The 20,267-nt window shown below is 37.2% G+C and overlaps 1 protein-coding gene across 1 annotated transcript; it reads left to right on the top strand.

Moving 5' to 3' along the window:
- Positions 1-356: 356 nt before the first annotated feature.
- LOC148828547 (palmitoyltransferase ZDHHC15B-like) lies at positions 357-19,311 on the top strand. The gene is made up of 12 exons (XM_088925306.1): positions 357-512; positions 1,197-1,223; positions 1,842-1,936; positions 3,431-3,551; positions 5,042-5,111; positions 7,785-7,817; positions 9,664-9,784; positions 13,505-13,637; positions 14,930-15,056; positions 16,295-16,404; positions 17,700-17,777; positions 18,788-19,311. Exons 1-11 carry the CDS (start codon positions 395-397, stop codon positions 17,741-17,743), a joined length of 999 nt encoding a protein of 332 aa, XP_088781432.1. The 5' UTR covers positions 357-394; the 3' UTR covers positions 17,744-17,777; positions 18,788-19,311.
- The last annotated feature ends 956 nt before the right edge of the window (positions 19,312-20,267 follow it).

The raw sequence follows: 20,267 nt of genomic DNA on the forward strand, positions 1-20,267 counted from the left end.
TGCCAAAATGCTTGTTCATTTCTTAATAATACATTTAACAAAAGGATATGTCCCAGACCTTTGAGAATAATATTCCACAAATATTTATGTATTATTGATGGGGGTAGTAGTAGGAGGAGTAGGAGTAGTAAAAGTAGTTCTGTTGATAAATAAGAGAATCCGTATGGATCATTGTTGAAGTAAGTGTTATTCCATATTATGACCGCTTGAGGCAGTTGTATCGGGAAATATATCCTCGCTTATGTTGTTTTGTCTATGCGAACTTCCTTTGTTGAAGAGGCAGGCCATTTCTCCTCCTTCAGACTACAAAGTCAAACGCCGATGAGAGTTCAGATTTCAGCCAGCCCGTGTAATCTAGTGTGGATAAAATGATTTTTGCGGTGGCTGTTTGAATATGGCTCTGTCAAGAGGACTACGATGCTGCCAAAGGATTTTCTCTTGGATACCCGTGATTATTATCACAGCGGTGGTGGTGTGGTCTTATTATGCTTATGTTTTTGAGCTGTGTCTGTGTAAGTAGTTTTGTTGTTAATGTTAGATCTGCATAAAATAGCACTCAGGAAGTGCTGGGCAGATGAACTGTAGTAGTGTAGCAGTAGTTGTAAGATTCGCGTTAGATACTCCAGCCTGACTTAATGAGCAACTATTTATTTTAACATATATGTGTTAGAATTTGCATTTTATGTGGAAAGAATAAATGTGAGTTAGTTTTATACGTCTAGTAACCACTGTACAGACCTTACTCTTGATCTGCAAGAAGCTTTGTTTATTCTGTGATATTTTCTTTTCTGTTTTATATATTTAAAAGTTCAGCTTTTTAGAACAACTATGGCTTAAAGTTTAATCGACCTATTTATACAGTTACACAACGTTCCTGATGGAAAGTGATTTCTGCTCTACGCAAACATGTAGCTGTAGCTGAGTCTGCTGTTACTAGTTCCTGTTTCAGTCACATACAGTAGCAACGAAAGTTGGTTTCTGGAAATTGCTGGAGATTTTTATTTAAGAATGTTGTTATGGTTTTCTCGTTATTTTCTTTTTCTTCATTGTATGTTTGCAAGAGAACCATTTTCATATCTTAAAGGTGTTCGTTTGACTAAAATAAGTCTGAGGATTTTAAAATGTTTATTTTTTAAAGGTAATCTAAGGTGACTAATACCTGATTTGTCCAGCTAATTGATTCTATTTCTTCACAGTTACACTCGACAAAACTCTGGAAAAAGGTAAGCCGTGTGATTGAATGCAACTGTTTTCCAAACCTCTTTTGAACGCTATCAGTTCATTAATTCATCTGGTGATCCTGACTAGTAAAGGTATTTAATGATAATGTATACTGATATTATTCATGAACTATATATCTTACTGTATCTTGGATAAGAGTTCCCGCTAATCAATACCATTTTGGTTATTATAAATAAAATGTGCCTAATGCCTTTATCTAGTGTCACTATATTCTTTAAAATGATGCAGTGTAATATTAAATGTTTTAAGGAACGGAATTAAAATATAGTGCAAGATACATTATGGACATAAATAGTTGTAAATAATTTCTAATAGATAAGCCTAAATGGTAGAAATGCCTGTTACCAAAGTAATCAGTAAAACGTCATTGTGTTGTTGTTTTTTTTGTTCAGTTGAAATATAATCATGATAAAGCAGAAATTAAATCTTCTGTTTAATGCATGACATCTCTTAGCAGTTTGGCTGATTCATGACCACTTCTCCCTTGTGGATGTGGAACTGCATTTTGTCATAGGTTAGAAATGACTGACCTGCCTGGCATTGTGGATGGTAAAGTTACAGGATGCCTATTTGTAACTTTGCGATGATCTCATTTACAGTCACCTACCTTGGACTGTTCCATGTCTGTTTTGTGATGTTTTCCTGGACCTATTGGAAGTCCATCTTTACACCACCGTCTCAGCCATCAAAGAAGGTAGTATTATGGAAAATTATTTATGGGTAATGATTAATTATGCATTACGTTTATGTATAGAAATGTAGATGTGTATATAAAATGTATTTAAAATTATTAAAATATAATACAATACATAAATATAAAATATATTATAGACTATATATAATTCATTATATTCAATATAAAATTATATTGACACCAGTATAACCCGACGCCATAGTGAAGAACATATAAATGAGTACACTTTCTGTTCTCAGTCAAGAGTGTTACAGACAGATTTCGAAGTGAAATTGTGGAGCAAACTAGCTGATCTGCTCTGTGAATGTCTGTGGTTTCAGTTAAGATGGTGGGGCAGAAGAGGTGGAGGATGATGATAAGGCGAGGGTGATAAAATCTGATCGTATATATACTGTAGTATGTAATAAAGATACTATATAAGGGAAAGAGCAAAAAGTGTTTTATTTAATAAAATACAGATCTCAGTCAGCAGGTACAGAGAAGCTGTACAAATGAAAGGATCTGACATAGAAAGATGAGAAACAATGAAAGGGAATACCATTATTTTTTGAAAATCTAAGCAAAATTGTTTGCTAACCAGCCCTCAGCTAGATGCTGATCTTAATTTCAAGCCATACCTTGCCAAAAATATTGAAATGGTGATTTTGAGCACCTGGTATAATGGGGAGTGTTGTCAGGTGGGGAAACCATTGTTAATGCCAAGAATTGTCATTTAACAAAACAAAAACAAAGCAAAAGAGGGGAGTGTTAGTGTATGTAATTTTTTTTTTTAAAGTTTGGAACTTCATGAAAACTGGAAAAAAATGAAGACTGTTAAACTGCTCCATTTTCCATTAGCAAATGAAGATGGTTAACATGAATCTTTTGGTGGTTTTGTAAAGCTTGGGTTTACAAAAATGGGTCACAACTACATAAAATATACAGCACATAATAAAAACCAAAGAGCAAACGTAAAATTCAAAAACATCCTGTATGGAATATTAGGGAATAGAAAAAGTCTCCTTCTTGGTGGGTTTGATTCTGGGCTGAGGTGCCCTCTCTGTGGAGTTTGCATGCTCTCCCAGCGTCTCGGTGCTCCCTTTTCCCCCCATCTCACAGAGGCACACTTGGCAGGTTTGACAGATTGCTTAAATTGCCTCTTACTCTGTGTTCCTGAGACAGACTGGCGTCCTGTCCAGAGCAAGAGCAGAGCAACAGTAGCCATGTGCTCTCAGTCTGCCTTGTGGCCTTGTGTGTTTTTGGGATAGTCTCTAAGGTGCCACTATTGCACAAAGACAAAACAGCTTTCCGATAACAGGTGGATGGACGGAATTTCCAGGAAAAAAATAAGAGACTGGTATAAATTGTGCCAGATGGGAATTTCGAATGATTCGGAAGAATGCCCTTTCCTCAGCTGGGCAAAGGTTTTCGATTCAGGAATGCTAAGCACTTGATAGAGATGGCAGGTGATGACGGTTTGGTGTTTGTCGAATAACATATTGAATTTTGTTTCAGTTCCATCTTTCCTACACGGACAAAGAGCGATACGAAATGGAAGAGAGACCTGAAGTGCAGAAACAAATTCTTCTGGAGATTGCAAAGAAGCTGCCAGTTTTCACCCGGGCTGCCTCAGGCGGTGAGTGACTGCTGAAACATCCACTATTTGCTCTTCAGTGTGTTCAGCTGGAGAAGATGGGTAGATATCAAGGATTCAGCATTACATTCGGAAGCCTAAATGTCGGACACATCTGGCTACATGAAGCAGAACATGGAAAAAACATAAATGTCAAAACCTCCAAAACTATTTTTTGGTACAAGTGGCTTCAGCCTGGAACAGCCCCAGAAAATTTGAGCCATTTAAGCATAATACTAAAGTAAATGTTTTAATGTCACATTCTTCTGGTTAACCTTTATCTGGTAGTTATAGCAAGTGTTCAGATCCACACGACCTGCAGGATAATGTATGCAAGTTCCATATAAGAATGAACATCAAGCCTGTGTAACTAAGGCTACACTTTTAAGTAAAATTTACTTTTGGTTTTAAAAAGGTATACAGTGATGTGAAGCATCTGTTTATTTAAAGGCTATCTAGATTACCTGACATACTGTAAGAGCGGATATATAGTAAGAGGTGGGCTATCCATGTGCCGGAGTCAAGCCTTTATCTTGTTTGCTTCCTTTATAATGTCCTGTTGACAAGTATACAAACATAATCGCTAATCATTCTTCATTTCTCTGTAGCTTCTCTAGAGGATCCGCTAGGTATTATGTTGAAATAGGACTATATCCATTTGTTTTTTCAGTGTATCTATTTGTATCTTCCTAGTAACCATCTAGTACGACCCATAAGAGCATCCTGGCTTTGTTAGAATGGCTGTGCTGGCATCATCCCATGAGCACTGCTCCCACATAGCTGGCATTTCTGAAAACCAGAGAGATGCCCAAATTCATTTGTCTAAATGTGATGCTGGTTCAGTGGGTGTCTGACTTGTGAATATTAGGAAAATGTGAAAAAAGAGAAGGATGTGTAACCTCTATTATAAGCACCTTAATCATTCTAAAAACAAATCCAAATGTTTTTCTTGTTGATATTTTTGGAGATTTTGTTAGCTTGTGCGAGGGTAGTCAGTTTTGCTTCTGATTCTTATGGTTCATGCTTTTTTTAAGCTTTTGTATGAGCTTTAGAATAATTGTATCTTAATCATTTAAGTAGATGATATATTACTACATAACGCTCACAGTCATCACATAAGGACGGGGACTGCCTCCTCCTCAAATTGAGCAATTTTGCTAAACAGATTACAAACTTAGACTTGTTCTGAGTCCCAAGAAAATGATGACTCGGTGCAGTCTATAAATCATACTAGATTTTTTGATGTAGGGCTCGCAGAAATATCCTGGTATAAACTAATATACCACTAGCAAATAATAATAATTTTATAGTTCTTAAAACAAGTTTCAGCCTTCATTCCAAAACCCCTTGAGCGGTTCTTCTTTTGGTTCTCCCAGTCTTCTTATTTCATTGTTTAGTTGTGTTATGGCTGTGTGACGAGAGGGAAGGAGGTCGGGGGTCTTGGTTTCAGTTCAAATGCATTTAACCAGCGGCTGTTTTCATTATGTTTCCAGCCATCAGGTTCTGTGATCGATGCCAGGTAATAAAGCCAGACCGATGCCATCACTGTTCAGTGTGTGAAATGTAAGTCTTTTACCAGATCGTACACCTTTTCTGGTTTGGGGGTGCTGGTTTGAATCCAGTTGGTGAAGTTTACTGCCTGAAATCGGGCTTTCTTACATTTTAAGAGCTATTTTCAAGAGGACTTCCCATCTGATTTGGATTTGAATTTTGTTCCTCATCAAGATCACCATCTTCAAAGTAATACCAGTTCTTTACACAGAGTGCGTTTCATCCGATAGGATTTCAAAGTGCTTTACAGGTAGTAGGAGAGTCACTTTATCAGTCCCTGAAGTGCAGCACCTTCCCAAAACCAACTACCAGGAAGCATTTAGCCGGGGGATGGAGAAAGACAGTGTTCTTGATTCACTGTATGAGTCAAAATTTGTCACCTTCGGACATGCCAGTGAAATCTGTACGGTTAACGAGCATGCTGTCCAGCCCCTGTCTTGAATTTATAGGATAGCATTAAACATTTAATCTGGTGTCCTGTTTCACGTGAAAAAGGTTCTTCTGAGACAGAACAATTTAAAAGATGTTGGTAACACAATTATAAAGACGTGTTTCACCCAGCTGATATACTGTTGTATTCATGATGCATGCCAGTTTGAAGGTGTGAAGGGAGACCTTTTTTTAGAATACCTGTTTAGTTTAGAATATAGTGTTTAATAAGCAAGGGCACTGTTGATGTTGATGTTTGGTACAAAAGCATTACTGTGCATTTAAGCCTCTGCTGTGACTTACTAATGGCTCACTTTCTGCACTCTGTTGTATTCTACTATGATTTTATCATTTGAGGGTAAAATCATCTGAGTGCAGCACAGTAGAGCAAAGAGATCCACTTGTCATATGATAACTTCAGTTCATAATAACCTTCTTGTTCTTTAGTGCCCCTTTCTTAGTCATCAGCGAAATAATCTTTCACAGATTGGGTGCAGGAGAGGGAAATGGCCTGCTGTGACTGCATGCTGTGTTGTGCAGCTATTTTAGACTTGGAAAAGAGAAATAAACCCCAAGCCTGCATTAAAATCATTATGATAGTAAAGATGGCAAGCAAGGGAGACACTGTATCTCAAATATAAGACGTTGATCAAACTAGCATATATTGCAGGTCTTAAAATAACTTTTTCACCAAAATATCTTTACCACTATGCATTTACTATAATGAATGAGTGTTGAGTTAAAAGAAGCATCTTTGGCCAAAGTAGCTTGCCAGTTTCTAATATAATTAGCAGTGATGTGATGTTGGAAGTTGCATTGAATGGACATACACAACACATATATTCACAGAAAACCAAAAGCTATACTTACCCAATTCCGAAATTCTGTGCTGAGATCACAAAACACACTGCCAGCAAACCCAACACATGGAGGAAGGAAAAGGGACACCATCCAGCACACATAATAATCACAAAGCAAGTGAATGCAGCACACAGTTGTACACTCTGTATAACTATCTGTTGTATCTAATTGTCACTGGCCAGTACTATGTATTCTCCTCTCATTTTCTCTGTTTCTGTGCGTTTGTATTGACCTTTGCGTAAGTGTTGCAGTGTTCTCTGCCCTGAAGGACGTGTGTATTGTTTAGTCAGGCCTCACTGGTCTGTTTTTATTTGAATGGTCATATCTCTAGACTTAGAGCATAAAGGTGTGAACTGTAATCGGCAATTTGGAGGAAGAATGTTTGTATATACTCGGTTTTATTTGTAGTTCACTCTTTCATTCATCCTTCACCTCACCTCTCTCTCTCTCATTGTGTTTTTTGGTTGTAAGTATGTGGCTTGTTTGTTTTGGTATTTTTTTGTATTTCATGCACTGTAAATAAAAACTCACAATTTATTTAAAGTGCCTTGCGAACATATTAATTTATGCCCAGTTATGTCCAATATTTTAGAATTACATTTTCTTAAGTGAATATCTTATAAGTCAATAATTTAATGACATTTTGGGTGGTCAAAGAAAACACCTACATGCATGAAAGAGGTTAAATGCCACAAAAAAACTACAAAGAAAAATCCAAATAAATCATCACCTTGTATATATAAAATATGTGAATACATGAAGTGAATTATAATACAGGACACTGGTGAGGGAAGACGTTTATTTTACAGCATTGTAGTCTTGAACATCTTTTTATTTCACACCTTTCTCCTCCCCTCGCTTCCTGAGTGGCCTCTCTGCCTCTCCCCTCTCCCTCCTCCTCCAGTTTTCCAGCTTTTGTTCTCCTGTGCTATTTAATGTTTGCCATCTACCCTGTCTTTCTCGCACCTGAAGAGGGCTTCACAGCCAAAAGATTGTTTCCTTTCTTTTCTTTTCAGCATGGAATAAACCCGTCACCTGTTCCTTTTTATTTCTACTACTATTTCAGTGGGGAAAATAAAAGACTCCACAATTAGAGGCATATTTAGTGCTAAAGCCAGAATTTCCGTGAACTTTTTGACCGTTTGCCAGTTCCTTTTCTGCTGCCTATCGTTGCCATTTATCTGACCTGTCTTGGTTTGTTGCCATAATTTTTTAACTCTTATCCTCACCCTGAGCCACTTCAGTTTTTCATTGGTTATAATAATGTCACAAAGACCTTTTATAAAGCAATTTCAGCCTATTCTGAAACTTTATATTATAAGTACATGGAGTCTTGTTAAAAAACGGAACCTTTGATGCATAAATTAGTTTTCTGTATTGTTTGTTTTATTTCAGGTGTGTTCTGAAGATGGATCATCATTGTCCTTGGTAGGTAAATATAGCACTTAATCACTAAGCATCTTGCTAGAAAATAAATGCTGAATATTAATAGATATATGCCATGAGGACATTTGCATTTTTCCATCTTTTCAATTTCTTTATATGACTTTCATATAAAGTGCATTTAGCCCTCAACATTTATCTATGATAAAATCTATGATAAAAGGTTATTTTAGAAACAGTTATTATACTGTTTCAGTCCAGAAGGATTTAGAGGCAATCACTAAATAATTTTGAAAGAGCTGGACAATTAAACTGTGACCAATTAATCAAGTGATTTATTAAATTAGTAGTTTAGAGATCATCAGTTACTGTATATAACATCTCAATACTCACTAACCTTCAAGGACTAGAGTTGCATTACTGAACAAATTAATTTACTCAATTGATCAATAACTTTCAGTGCTGCATTAAAAAATGCAATTTAGGGTGAGCTATAAGATTGGAGATCCCTAATCTGAACTGTTGAGTAGCCTTGGATAGAGTTCCCAAGATGTATTTACAGTAGCATCTCATCAGGCCAGAAGCAGAGAGCCTGTTTTTAGCAGCAGCTACTGATGTTTAATTTATGTCCGAACAACTACAGCACATTGTGTATACAATCAGTGGCTGTAGCTTTTCAAAATCTCTCAGCATTGCAGTATTTGCACATCATCTTGAAATGACCAAGGCAAGGGTCACACATTGTTCTCTCTAGTTTGATGACCAAGAAATTTACTAGGCCTTTTGCTCCATCGGTTCTGTGATGAGCATCTGATTGTCACAGTCACAAATGCAAGCTGAACAATGATGGTATAGCAGCCCACTTACAACACTCCAGAAACAGTTTAAAAGTACTAGAATGTGAAGATACTTCAGTGTAAACCCTGAGGATATTGCATATATTAAAGCTGAAAACAGAAAGAGATCATTTGCCCTAACATGCTAATTTCTAGTTGCTTACTGATCTGATGGCATCATCCTTCTTTTTTCTTAAAAGCACCCAAAAAGCTGGCATCGACTGTAGGCCGTGGTGGCCTGTTTCTGACACCAAACACTCTTTGTGTAAAGAATGCCCCCTACTTTCTGTTTGGTTATTTATTTGAAGCCTCCTTTTAACCCGCTAATAAATCAATAAAGTTCAGGACTAAACTTTAGAACAAGACCAAAGATGTTCAGTTAATGCTGATGTCTGTGAAATGGTTTTAAAACCAGTAATTATTTTAGTTCCTTCTTTTTAAACTTTTTCCAGGGCAGAAGTGACATGGTGTTATAGCAGTGTAGTAAATTGTCTTTACATAGAGATCAGTTAGTAATTTGTAAGTTCAAATTTTTGAAATTTGAACTTATTGCAGATCTGGGGTCAATCTAAGAAAGTAAAAAGGTTGCAAATGTGAGGAGGTGTTCTGGCTCTGTTATAGTTTTCCTTTTGCTGATTAAGTGCAAATAGATTTGCAGAAGCAGTTTATAATTCAGCCCTACACTGCTGCTGTGGATCACATATTTATGAAATTCTAAATGTATCAAAACATAAAGGCATAAATGAATTGTATTTAAAAAGGTATGTGAATTACAGGGTATTATCACAGTGTGCCATGACCTGATTGCAGCAATGAATGTTTTTAAATTATCATTGTAATTTCTCACAAACTACACTGTTGTATTTGATCCCATGATAAGTTTTAACAAATTCCTGACATTTATTAGATAAGCATATTTGTTGCCAAGATTTCTAATTGTTAACATTTTTCTTTAGCTTTTTTTTTCTTCTTCAATATATATATACACCCTGGTCATGGTAACAACACATTGTTGTGTTTTACTGAAAACAAAGTGTTTCAAAATTATTTTTCAGGGTGAACAACTGCATTGGATTTTCAAACTACAAGTTTTTTCTGCTGTTTCTGTCTTATTCCATGCTGTATTGCATCTTTATCGCTGCAACAGTTTTTCAGTATTTCATCAAGTTTTGGGAAGTAAGTAAGACACCCCATTCATTTTTCCTATCTTGATGAGAAAAATAGTTAACTCTGTCATTGGGGAAAAGTGTACCTATTGTGTTTACAGTAAACCTGCTCTGTGTACACTTAAATTTGTCATGATTTATAGCTTTGTGACATTTATTGTCTTTTGTCTGATAACATAAACCTATTGGTCTTGTCCTTTTTTAAATTGTATGTCTGTATTTTGTATATTATTCTAACTTTAATTCAACAAATTGTACTGTATGTCACACTGACATATGACATGTACATGATAATCAACTTTTATATCTGAAAGTAATAGTATTGCCAGGTGTCTTTTCATTTCAAGGTTTTTATTACAGTGGGTCAAAGAACAGAAGCAAGATATGCAGCAAAAGATATGGGGTCAGTAGAAAATGGAGCAGACACAGACACCAATAAAAGCCTGACGAGAGGTTTTGAGTCTAGATTTAAATGCACTCTGTGTAGGTGACTCTCTGATGTCCTTGGGGATAGACTTCCAGAGCTCTGGGGTGTAGCAAGAGAAGGCCCTGACACCCATAGAATGTAAATGAGCTCGAAAGACCTATAGAAGAGCAGAATCAGACAAACGAGGGTTGTGAGGTGGGAAGTAGTCAGACAGGTACTGAGGTGTCAAGCCATGTAATGCTTTATACTGTATGTGAGCAAGAAGGTTTTGAAATCAACTTGAAACCTGATAGGAAGTTTGTGCAAGGGCTCCACGCCAGGCGTAATGTGATTGCTTGCACACAACCTGGTCAGGATTCTTGGAGTTTCTTGGAGTTTGTGGATTTGGATACCCCAGTGAGCAGGACATTGCAGTAATTATTTATAGAAAAGACAAATAGGTTGACCGGCTTTTCTGCTACAGTGAAAGACATCATAGGACATAGTATGATAATATTTCTGAGATGGAAGAATAATGTTCATACAATATTCTGCACACAAGGGTCAAAAGTCAAGCCGGGAGCAAATATCACTGCTAAATTCTTCAATTATGTTTAAAATTCAAGGACAGTGCCATCCACAGATAGGGTTACTGCATTTGCTTAACGTAGGTATTGGGAGGTGCCAAGAAGAAGGCCTTACTCTTGTCACAGTTTAAGTAAAGGAAATATGGAACCATCTAGGTTTTTATATCAAAGATACAATTAGAGAGTACAGAGAGCTTTTTTAGTGTCAGGTTTAGTATGGTATAGTACTTTACAGTCAGTTGACTGGTCCTGCATTGATTAGACGCATATCTTGTCAATTAGTATTGCTGCTGCAGTCTACTCATTGTGGACTGGACTATGCATAGTGCATGACGTGAAGATGTTGACATTGTGATGCTCCTGCAAAAAAAAAGATTCCTAGAGCATGTTTTAGTATTGCTTCATGCTACAGTATGATTAAAAGGGGTAATCCCATTTGCTTTTGTTTGCCCACATCTTCTTAGCACATGTAAGCTCATGAGTGCACGTGCTGTCAAACCTTTTGTCATTCCAAATATAAAAAATTGCTTTGTATGAACATGTGAGCAACCTCTCGTATCTTCACCCTGGAACAGAAAAATCCTATTATTCTATAACTAGAATAAACATTTATTTTTCTCCTAAGAGCTATATATTTTTATAAAAGAAGCACACTTGACACAGGCCCTTATTGTTATGGAAATAATATTTGGCTTAATTGGGTTTTATCTTCAGATTCCTAAGTTTGTTCTTGCATTAAACATTCTGTGCACCAGTCCCTAATTCTGAGTGTCTGAGGTGTTCAGGTGGGGAAAGAAACTTCTTTTTGTCTCATAAAACATATTTTCCAGTACATCTGAAGGATCTCCAACTTGTTTTAGTGGTAGTATAATGATAAGTGGTACAGTGATACCTCTTACAGTGATAAGTGGTAGTACAGTGATAATGTCTCGTGACAATAAAAATTAAATTAGCCATTTTTGCTGTGTATGAATGAAATTTGTATTCTGATGAATACGTTACAAAGGCACAGAATTTTGCTTTTTATTTCTGGATATTATTTTGCATACCTGTTTAGCCATGTTAGCATGATGCCATATGTTGTGTTCAATCCCCCCCATTTCAGGTGAGCATAAGACAAATGCCTGACAGGTTTTTGTAACTGCTCCTGTGTTCCATGTTGTATTAATTCTGAAAAGGTAAAAGAGCTGTGAATACACAGCCTTGGTTCCAGACTTCTGAGTTTACTCTTGGTTCTTCCTCTTGAGTTAAAAGGCATACACATGTAGACCAGTGAGATGTCTGTGATGGAGAAGCAAGCAGTTGTGAAAATGAGAGCAAAGCAAATTTCAATTAGAACCATTGAAGAGAGGTCAGGCATTGCAAAATCAACAAAGAAACCACTGGAGGAGTAAAAAACATGTTGTCCAAGGAAGATGACAGCAGTTGATGACAGAAAAATCATTAAACTGTGAAGAAAAACCTTAACATTACAGCCAAAGAGATTGCAGACAATCTCCAGAGTGCAGAGGTGAAAGTATCTCAATTTATTGTGAGCAAAATACTTCAGTAGGAGAAATTACAAGGGCTACACTGCAAGATGAAAACCTCTCATCAGCATTAATACAGAAGGGCCAGCTTAGATTTGGTGAAGAAGTACAAAGATGAGCCACGACAGTTCTGGAACAAAGTTTTATGGACATATGAGACAAAGGTAAACGTTTATCAAAGGGATGGAGAAAGAGAGGAACTGTGGTAGTGTGATCCTCAGTACACCATCTCGTATGTGAACTTTGGTGGAGGCAGTGTCATGGTTTGGGCATGCATTGGCTGCCTCTGAAACTGGCTCACTGGTCTTTATTGATGATGTAACTGATGACCGCAGCAGCAGAATTAATTCTGAAGTGTACAGAAACATCTCGTCTGCCACATTTGGTTGCAATTCGTCCTGCGGCAAAGACGTTGACCGAAAACATACTGCTTACTTAACCAAGGAGTTTGTCAGGGAGAACAAGTGGAACCTTTTTGAAATGGATAAGTCAATCTCCTGATTTCAGTCCTATGGAGAATGCATTTCACTGGTTGAATACGAAACTAAAGTCAGAAAACCCGACAACAGGAACAACTGAAAGTGACTCCACTTATGGTTTGGCAAAACATCTCAAAGGAATATAATTATATATTAGGATGCTGTGAGGGTGATGTCAATGGGTTGCAGACTTGAAGCAGTCCTTGCGTGTAATAAGTGGTATGTAACCAAATACCAACTTTACACTAGCTTATTTTGCTTTAATTTGTCCTAGTGTTTATTCTGACCTGAAACTGCAGTGGATTTAACACACTAACATGGCTGAACATGTTTGCACAAAAATATCCAGAAATAATCTGACATTCTGTACCTTGCACTCATTTATGTTTTGATCTTAAATACAAGTTTCAGTAGTACACAGCAAAAATGACATTTCACTTCACTGTCCCAAAAGCTCTCTGATTTTCACTGAATGTCCTTTCTTGTTCATTTTGAAGAGATTACCAGTATTCCAATTAAAACAGACCACTTGAGTGATGTAGTAGATTCTGTATCCAAAATGGAGAATTTTTAATCTTTTGCTATTATGACTCTGTGAAAAGGGTGACATTTTGCCTTTCTCGTTCTTGATGTGCTCTACAAAAGAATTTGTCCTGCTGCTGAGTGAAGGTGCCAGGCCGGGCACATACCTTAATGGTTTCTGAGATTTTGTGTTTAACTTTTCAACAGGGTGAGCTTAGCAACGGCCCTGCCAAGTTCCATGTGCTGTTCCTGATGTTTGTTGCACTCATGTTTTTCGTCAGTCTCATGTTTCTGTTCAGCTACCATTGTTGGCTGGTGGCTAAAAACAGATCCACACTAGGTAAGAACATGCTGCCTTTCTCTCTTCTCATCTTCAGATGCGTCACATCTGGGAATGTGTACAGAATGGGAGTGTTACTTGTATTTCCCAGTGTTTATTCCTTTAAATAATTTCTGCAGCCAGGAATGGCTTGTTACAGAGAAATACTTGTTTTAAAGGTGAGAATTCCAAGGGAGACCTGACCTTCCCCTTTCCTTCAGTTCACCCAAGTTTTTTAATAGCAGTCATTAACAAGGACTAGTCTTGCCGACAATTTCTATTTCTCTGTGTATTGTTACAGGGTAACTGATGTATTATCTTGCATTAATTGTTGGGGACAGGAAGGTTGTTGAAAAAGAATCAAGCTTTGTATGTACAGTATATTAAAAGGGAGATTTAGCTGCAGTCATTTTTTTTTATATGGTCTATATGGGTCCTTGATTGGTATCTGTACACTTTTGTGGACCAGAAGGTGACGCTGCATAATGGTTCTGGGTGTTTTACTGGCTTCTACATTAGCCAGAATATTGTCTGCTTAATCAGCTGTGACGAAAAGAACTTGTGTATCCGCGATCTAGGAGACTAAATGATCTTGTGATCTTCAAACTTATATATTCACCATTCTGGCATGCTTTAGTGTTGCTGAAGTCTTACACTATCTTAATCACAACTTAAACCAGATCATGGGAGGTGGATCAAGAATGAATAGTATTACATCTATATTATGAGGAAAGCAGAGCACTGTGGGTAGGTTTCTGGACCTTGAGTGAGGTACTTATCCCAGTAGCTCCAGTCCACCCAGCTGTGTTAGTGAGGATCATCATTGCTGAGGGTAATCCAGGAGCAAAGTCGCTTAGATGTGGACTCAGAGTCATGAGACTCTAGTATGTTTAACACTATAGAAACCAGGATGAGCTCTGGTCTGATGAGGTGGTTCTGAAAAGGAAATGTATATTATACTGTCATACTGTCATATATTATATTATGTATTCTAACTAATTTTCTTAGGAATAAACTGGTCAAATAAAAAAAAATGGAAAGACCAGTCATCTGAAAATGCACAACATCTAAAAAACAACCAAAATTTCTTTGTCACAAATACACAAGCGCTAGGTACCATACACTATCTTTTGGTTCTGTCCCTGGTACATTTTTGTAAATCAGAATCACTAATCCAGTACGTTTCTCATTGGTTGTAAGGGATTTTAAACATCTGAATAAAAAAATAACATTTGTAGCAGTATTGTGAAAGGTGAGCTATATAAAGTGAAAACATTGTTAAATAAAACTTCTTATTTTTATTTCACCAAAAGAGGCATTCTCTGCTCCGGTGTTTCAAAATGGACCAGATAAGGACGGCTTCAATGCTGGCTTTCGAAAAAACCTCCAGCAAGTGTTTGGAGAAGAAAAGAAATACTGGCTCATACCTGTGTTTACCAGGTGAGTTGTGGATTGGGTGTTGTAGGAAAAATTGTTAGCTGAGTATTGCTGAGATTACAGGAGGTGGTATACCACTGTCTGAACACCATCTGGGTTTGCCGGATTCCCAATTATCCAAAGATTCCTGTGCTTGCCACTAATTAGTCAACCTGGAGTGAGACTTGCTAGACTCCTGTAATCTTCTGGGTAGTCAATGAAAGGCCTGACATTCCTCCAGTTGTTGCTGACTCTGTTTACACAGTGAGAAAGTTGGAAAAAGATGTTCTATTTCTGGAGGGGAACAAACCAAGTCCTTGTTTTCTCATTAATGCACAGGAAGCTCAGTTGATTAGCCCATTCCAAATTGTGAGGAGAGTGTTACATAAAAGAATAATATCCATTACAAATTGGAAAGGGAAATCAAACGAAAAAGGTGGCATAGTGGTGCCCTGGTTAGCATTGCTGCCTTGCAGAAATAGAGCCTTGGGTTCTATTCCTGAGGTGCTATCTGTGTGGCGTTTTTTTGTTCTCTCCATGTTCACTTGGGTTTCCTCTGGGCGCTCTGGTTTCCTCCCACAGTCCAAAGACTTGCTGGTAGGTTAATTGGCTTCTGTAGAAACTGGCACTGTGTGGATGTGTGAGTGTGTTTGGAATATCTTGCTTTTCTAGCTCCCTACTGGATACTGGATAAACAGGTATAGAAGATGGATTTATGATGTTTAATAAAATAAAGAACACAGGAATGATGAACAAGAATAGGCCAGTTAGCCTTTCATACTTGTTGAGCAAGAATCTCATTTAGTCATTTCCGGAAGGAGACTAAAAAATGAGCCTCAGCTACATGGCTAATATGTGTTTTTAAAAAACAAATAAAAACATGAGCTCTCCTTATTCAAGCCTAAAAGTACCTATCCACTGAATAGCCACTGGTGTCCGTCGCCATTGTTAGACTGTTTTTGTTTGACTTTATTAGTACATCTAGGGCATTAAAAGCCTACAGGATTTGGCATCGATTTATATAATTTCTTTGAAGAAAGGAATAAAAATAAAAAAGGGTTGAAACTACTGCACCCAAAAAAACAGTCTAACCTGGAGAGCATGTGATCTCCACACCGAAGATGGCTCACAAAAACACAAATGTATGACTTTTGTCACACATTCATTTGGTTGTAATGTTCAGAATAATACGTGCTTGTTTGTACTGTAGATGTAATTTTCCACATTTTAACAACCTCCTGTTTTTTCCTCTGTGACTCAAGCCTTGGTGATGGCCATTTCTTCCCCATGCGGTGCTTGAACGAATCTCAGAATCCTCTATTAGCTAATGAAGAACAGTGGGAGGAGGAGGGATCAGATGAAGAGAGCTCGGGTAAGCTGAGACATTTGACAAGTGGAAATAGGGAAAAGTCATTAAAATAATAAGATGGTCCACAGTTACATGTGCCGAGCGTGAGGTAATTAATTTAAATGACCATTGGGAGTGATGCCGAAGTACTTCAGCAAAGCAAAGAAGCAAATTATCAGGAAGGATCAGATACCTGGCAAATGATCATACACCTGTGATTGGAAGGCCTATACATTTCATGGAGCAACAGAGCAGATGAGAAGATTCCAATAACCTGCATTTGCTGAGGAATAGCCTTCCACATCTACAGTTACAAGGAGATCTTTTACAGATCATGTAAATGATAGAAATAATCCATAGCAATTTGAGCCATTTCAGGTTTTGTCAGTTGCACCTCTCTTGTGTGAAATCGTACTCGGGGTGCTGGACATTTCACATTTGTAAGGAGAACAAGCCTATCTCTGCAGGCAGTGTTGAAAATATGTAAACCTTCATGATCTGTACAGTTTACCAACCTATAATACCCAAGATGGATCAAGGTATTATAGGTTAAGCTCTGTATTGATCCCCTAATGAATATCTCCCATTCATTCCCTTAATTTCTAATTACGTCTAATTTATTTTCCTTTCTGATGAAACCCCAGTTGTTTCTTGTAAGAGAATTTTTTTCTGCCTGATGAATGATCAGCAGTCTGTGATGAGTGTACTTGAACCTCACTATAGAAATGTAATATTGCTTGGCAATGTTAAATTCTTGACGTTTAGGACTTGATTTCCATAAAAAGCATTTTTAAACCATCTTTTTTGTCAAGTTAAACCACACTAAGGTTATTAAGCAAGTACCACGTTAATTTTCAGAGTATCCCTAAATGTGGAAGTTGCTGCATTAGGTCTAAACTAATTCAATATTCAATACATTTACAATACATTAATATGTTTTTAATGAGTATTTGGAAGTTGATGAGATAACAGAACAGAGATTATGTAGTGTTTTACCTCCCAAGCTGTGCACTAAATATGAATATTTACTCATCTTTTTCAAATATGTTAAATGTTCTTTACATTTATCCTAATGAGATACAGAAGAAATAATCTAGGAAACATTTAACTGAGGAATATATAACGTTGTTCACAGCACCATGGTGTAGAACTTTGCCGCCACTCAGTGGAAAAATCGTGCATTACAGTTTTGGAAAATAATTCGTATATGCACCGGAATCACTGGTAAAGTTTTGATTAATCATTTTATCATTTCAGCGATATCCGTATGTTTTAATTTCTTGAATGTTCCATTAATGTTTCTTTTGTTTGTATTTCAGCACTTCGGAGAGAGTGTTCAGTCACCATAGAATTGGAGTCATAGCAAACCTTTGTGGGGGCATTATATCTAAAGACTGGTGAGTTTATTTGCCTTCCTTTGTAAAATAAAGCAGTAATTGAAGTTTGGAAAGCAGTATAGCAGGGAAACCTATAAGACACACGTTTCACAGCATTTTAATCCATTCCAGGTTTTAAGAGCAGTTATGTGCATGAACATCATGTTCAAAGGATATTTGAAACTATTTCTGAAGTTGATGCAGTATGAAGTGTTCTGCTCATGGAACCTTAAGTGACCCTAACTGATATGATGCTGGCAGTCAAAATCCTATTTTAATGCTACACTACAGTGTGAAGTATTGAAGAAACATTGCTATATTTAAATGTGTCTGTAAGGGATAAAAAATATATGCAAATATAAGAAAATACAAGGAAATATGAATTTTTTGAAAATATATATAAATATTTCAGCCACCTGATATACATTTTCGCACATATAGAGTTGAATATCCCTAGACTACTCCTATCCATTTTGACCAGTGACTGACCCAGATATTTTGTTGATTTCTACTGAAAGGGTGATGCCATTTATTTTAGTCACCTTTTGGGTAGTATATTTATTAAACATTCCATTGCCTTTCTGTATATTTAGTTTAGATCACTTTTGATATAGTTCATGAATGTGTGATTGTAATTTGTCTAGATGGGAGTCCAGTTCAGTTCCTGGGGTGCTATCTGTGTGGAGTTTGTATGTTCTCCCCATGTTCATGTGGGTTTCCTCTGGGTGCTCTGTTTTTTTTTCCCCCACAGTCCAGACACATACTGGTAAGTTCATTGGCTTTTGGGAAAACACTGGCCCTGGTATCTGTTTTTACCCTGTAATAGACTATTGTCGGGTCCAGGGTGGATCCTGCCTCTCCGTTTCTCCTTGAATTGCGTTTAGAAAATGAATGGATGGATTCGTTAAAAAGGCCTCGACTGTTCCTAGTTAAGGTTGCTCTGTAGTTGTCTTAGGTGATGACCAGTGGAATTTCCTTAACACATGCGGCAGCTGCTGATATTAACTTTTGATATTTTTCAACAACTACAGGAATTGCATCTTAAAGATCAGGACCCCCCAGAAAGAAGAGGAGTGAAAGGTGTGCTGCTCTTTGCACTCAGTGGCAAGCCGATGCATCTCAGCTACTGAAGAGTTACAAACCACACTGGATGAAAAATATCCAAAATGAACAAGCTATGGCTTGAAGAAGTGGTGAAATGGAAAAACCGAGATGTTTGGTTTTAATCCACATTTGTTGTATTTATACATTTTAAGTATTAAAAGTGGGAACATAAATGCTCACTCTTGGCCAGTGGACACTCTGAAACATGTGGGCATGTTTGCTGCAACCTGGATTAGCCACAGAATTACAGAGACTTACCATACAGCATGTGGTGACGGGGATAATAGGAGACCAATTTTATGATACTGTGCATTTAAACTCATAGTCTTAAATCTTAAAACTGTCTTTCTTTGTCAACTGTTAGAATTGAACATTTGTTTTGAAGTTTTTAAAGTCTGGTTCCTGTATTTTGCAAAACTGTAGCTTAGTAAATTGGTTGTATCGGTTCTGAGTCCTGAGTTATGCCATTATGTGAAAAGTACAGGAAATGAATGCATCAGGGACATAGGCGATTTAATTTTTCTTCTTTCTGGCTTGTTAACCTTGGCTATCTATTAGTGGGGGAAATTTCAGTTAGATAATATGGAGTGTGATTAATTTATTTTAAAAAATAATCAGGATAACTATGCCACATATTCTTGGATTGTGGTGTGTGAAACTTTTTAATGCCATACAGTTTCTAAATTAGAAATCCTGTGTGGTCAAACCAGATCGGTTTAAGAATCTGCAATTATCATTCCTTCTTAAGTAATAACTTGCCTTTCTATGTTCTTTTTTTATTTAGAAACTAGCCTCGAGACCATTCTTTCTCATTTAAAAACATGAACACTCTGCTACTTAGATAAAGGGGTGGCACGGCTGTTAGCATTGCTGCCTTGCAGGGGCTGGGACCATGGGTTGAACTTACTATCCGTGTGGAGTTTGTATGTTCTTCCCATGTTCGCATGGGTTTTCCCAAGGTGCTCCACTTTCCTTCCACAGTCCAAAAACATATTGGTTGTTTCATTAGCTTCTAGGAAAAGTGGCCCTGGAGTGCTTGTGTCTGTATCTGCCCTGTGATGGACTGGTGTCCCGTCCAGTGAGTATTCCACCTTGTGGTTGTTGCTGGCTGGGATAAGCTCTGGCTCTTTCATGATCCTGAATTGGATGAAGCATTTATAAAACGGATGGATGGTTAAAAAAACAGGCCAGATCTGCTTTTCACTTCACATCCCCAGTCACTGACGAGTTTGTCATTAACAATCCCTTAAATGTACAATATAATTTAAGATCAAATTGATCACTAATCCTTGAGACCATTCAACTCACATTTCAGTCCTTCAGTGGGGAAAAATGTGTAGCCATTTTTGAAATATGTCTGACAATATGATTTTCAACAGGACAGATGTATATAGTGTACAATAATCA

Source organism: Atractosteus spatula, chromosome 9 (genome assembly GCF_055471065.1).
Source record: "Atractosteus spatula isolate fAtrSpa1 chromosome 9, fAtrSpa1.hap1, whole genome shotgun sequence".
Lineage (NCBI taxonomy): Eukaryota > Metazoa > Chordata > Actinopteri > Semionotiformes > Lepisosteidae > Atractosteus > Atractosteus spatula.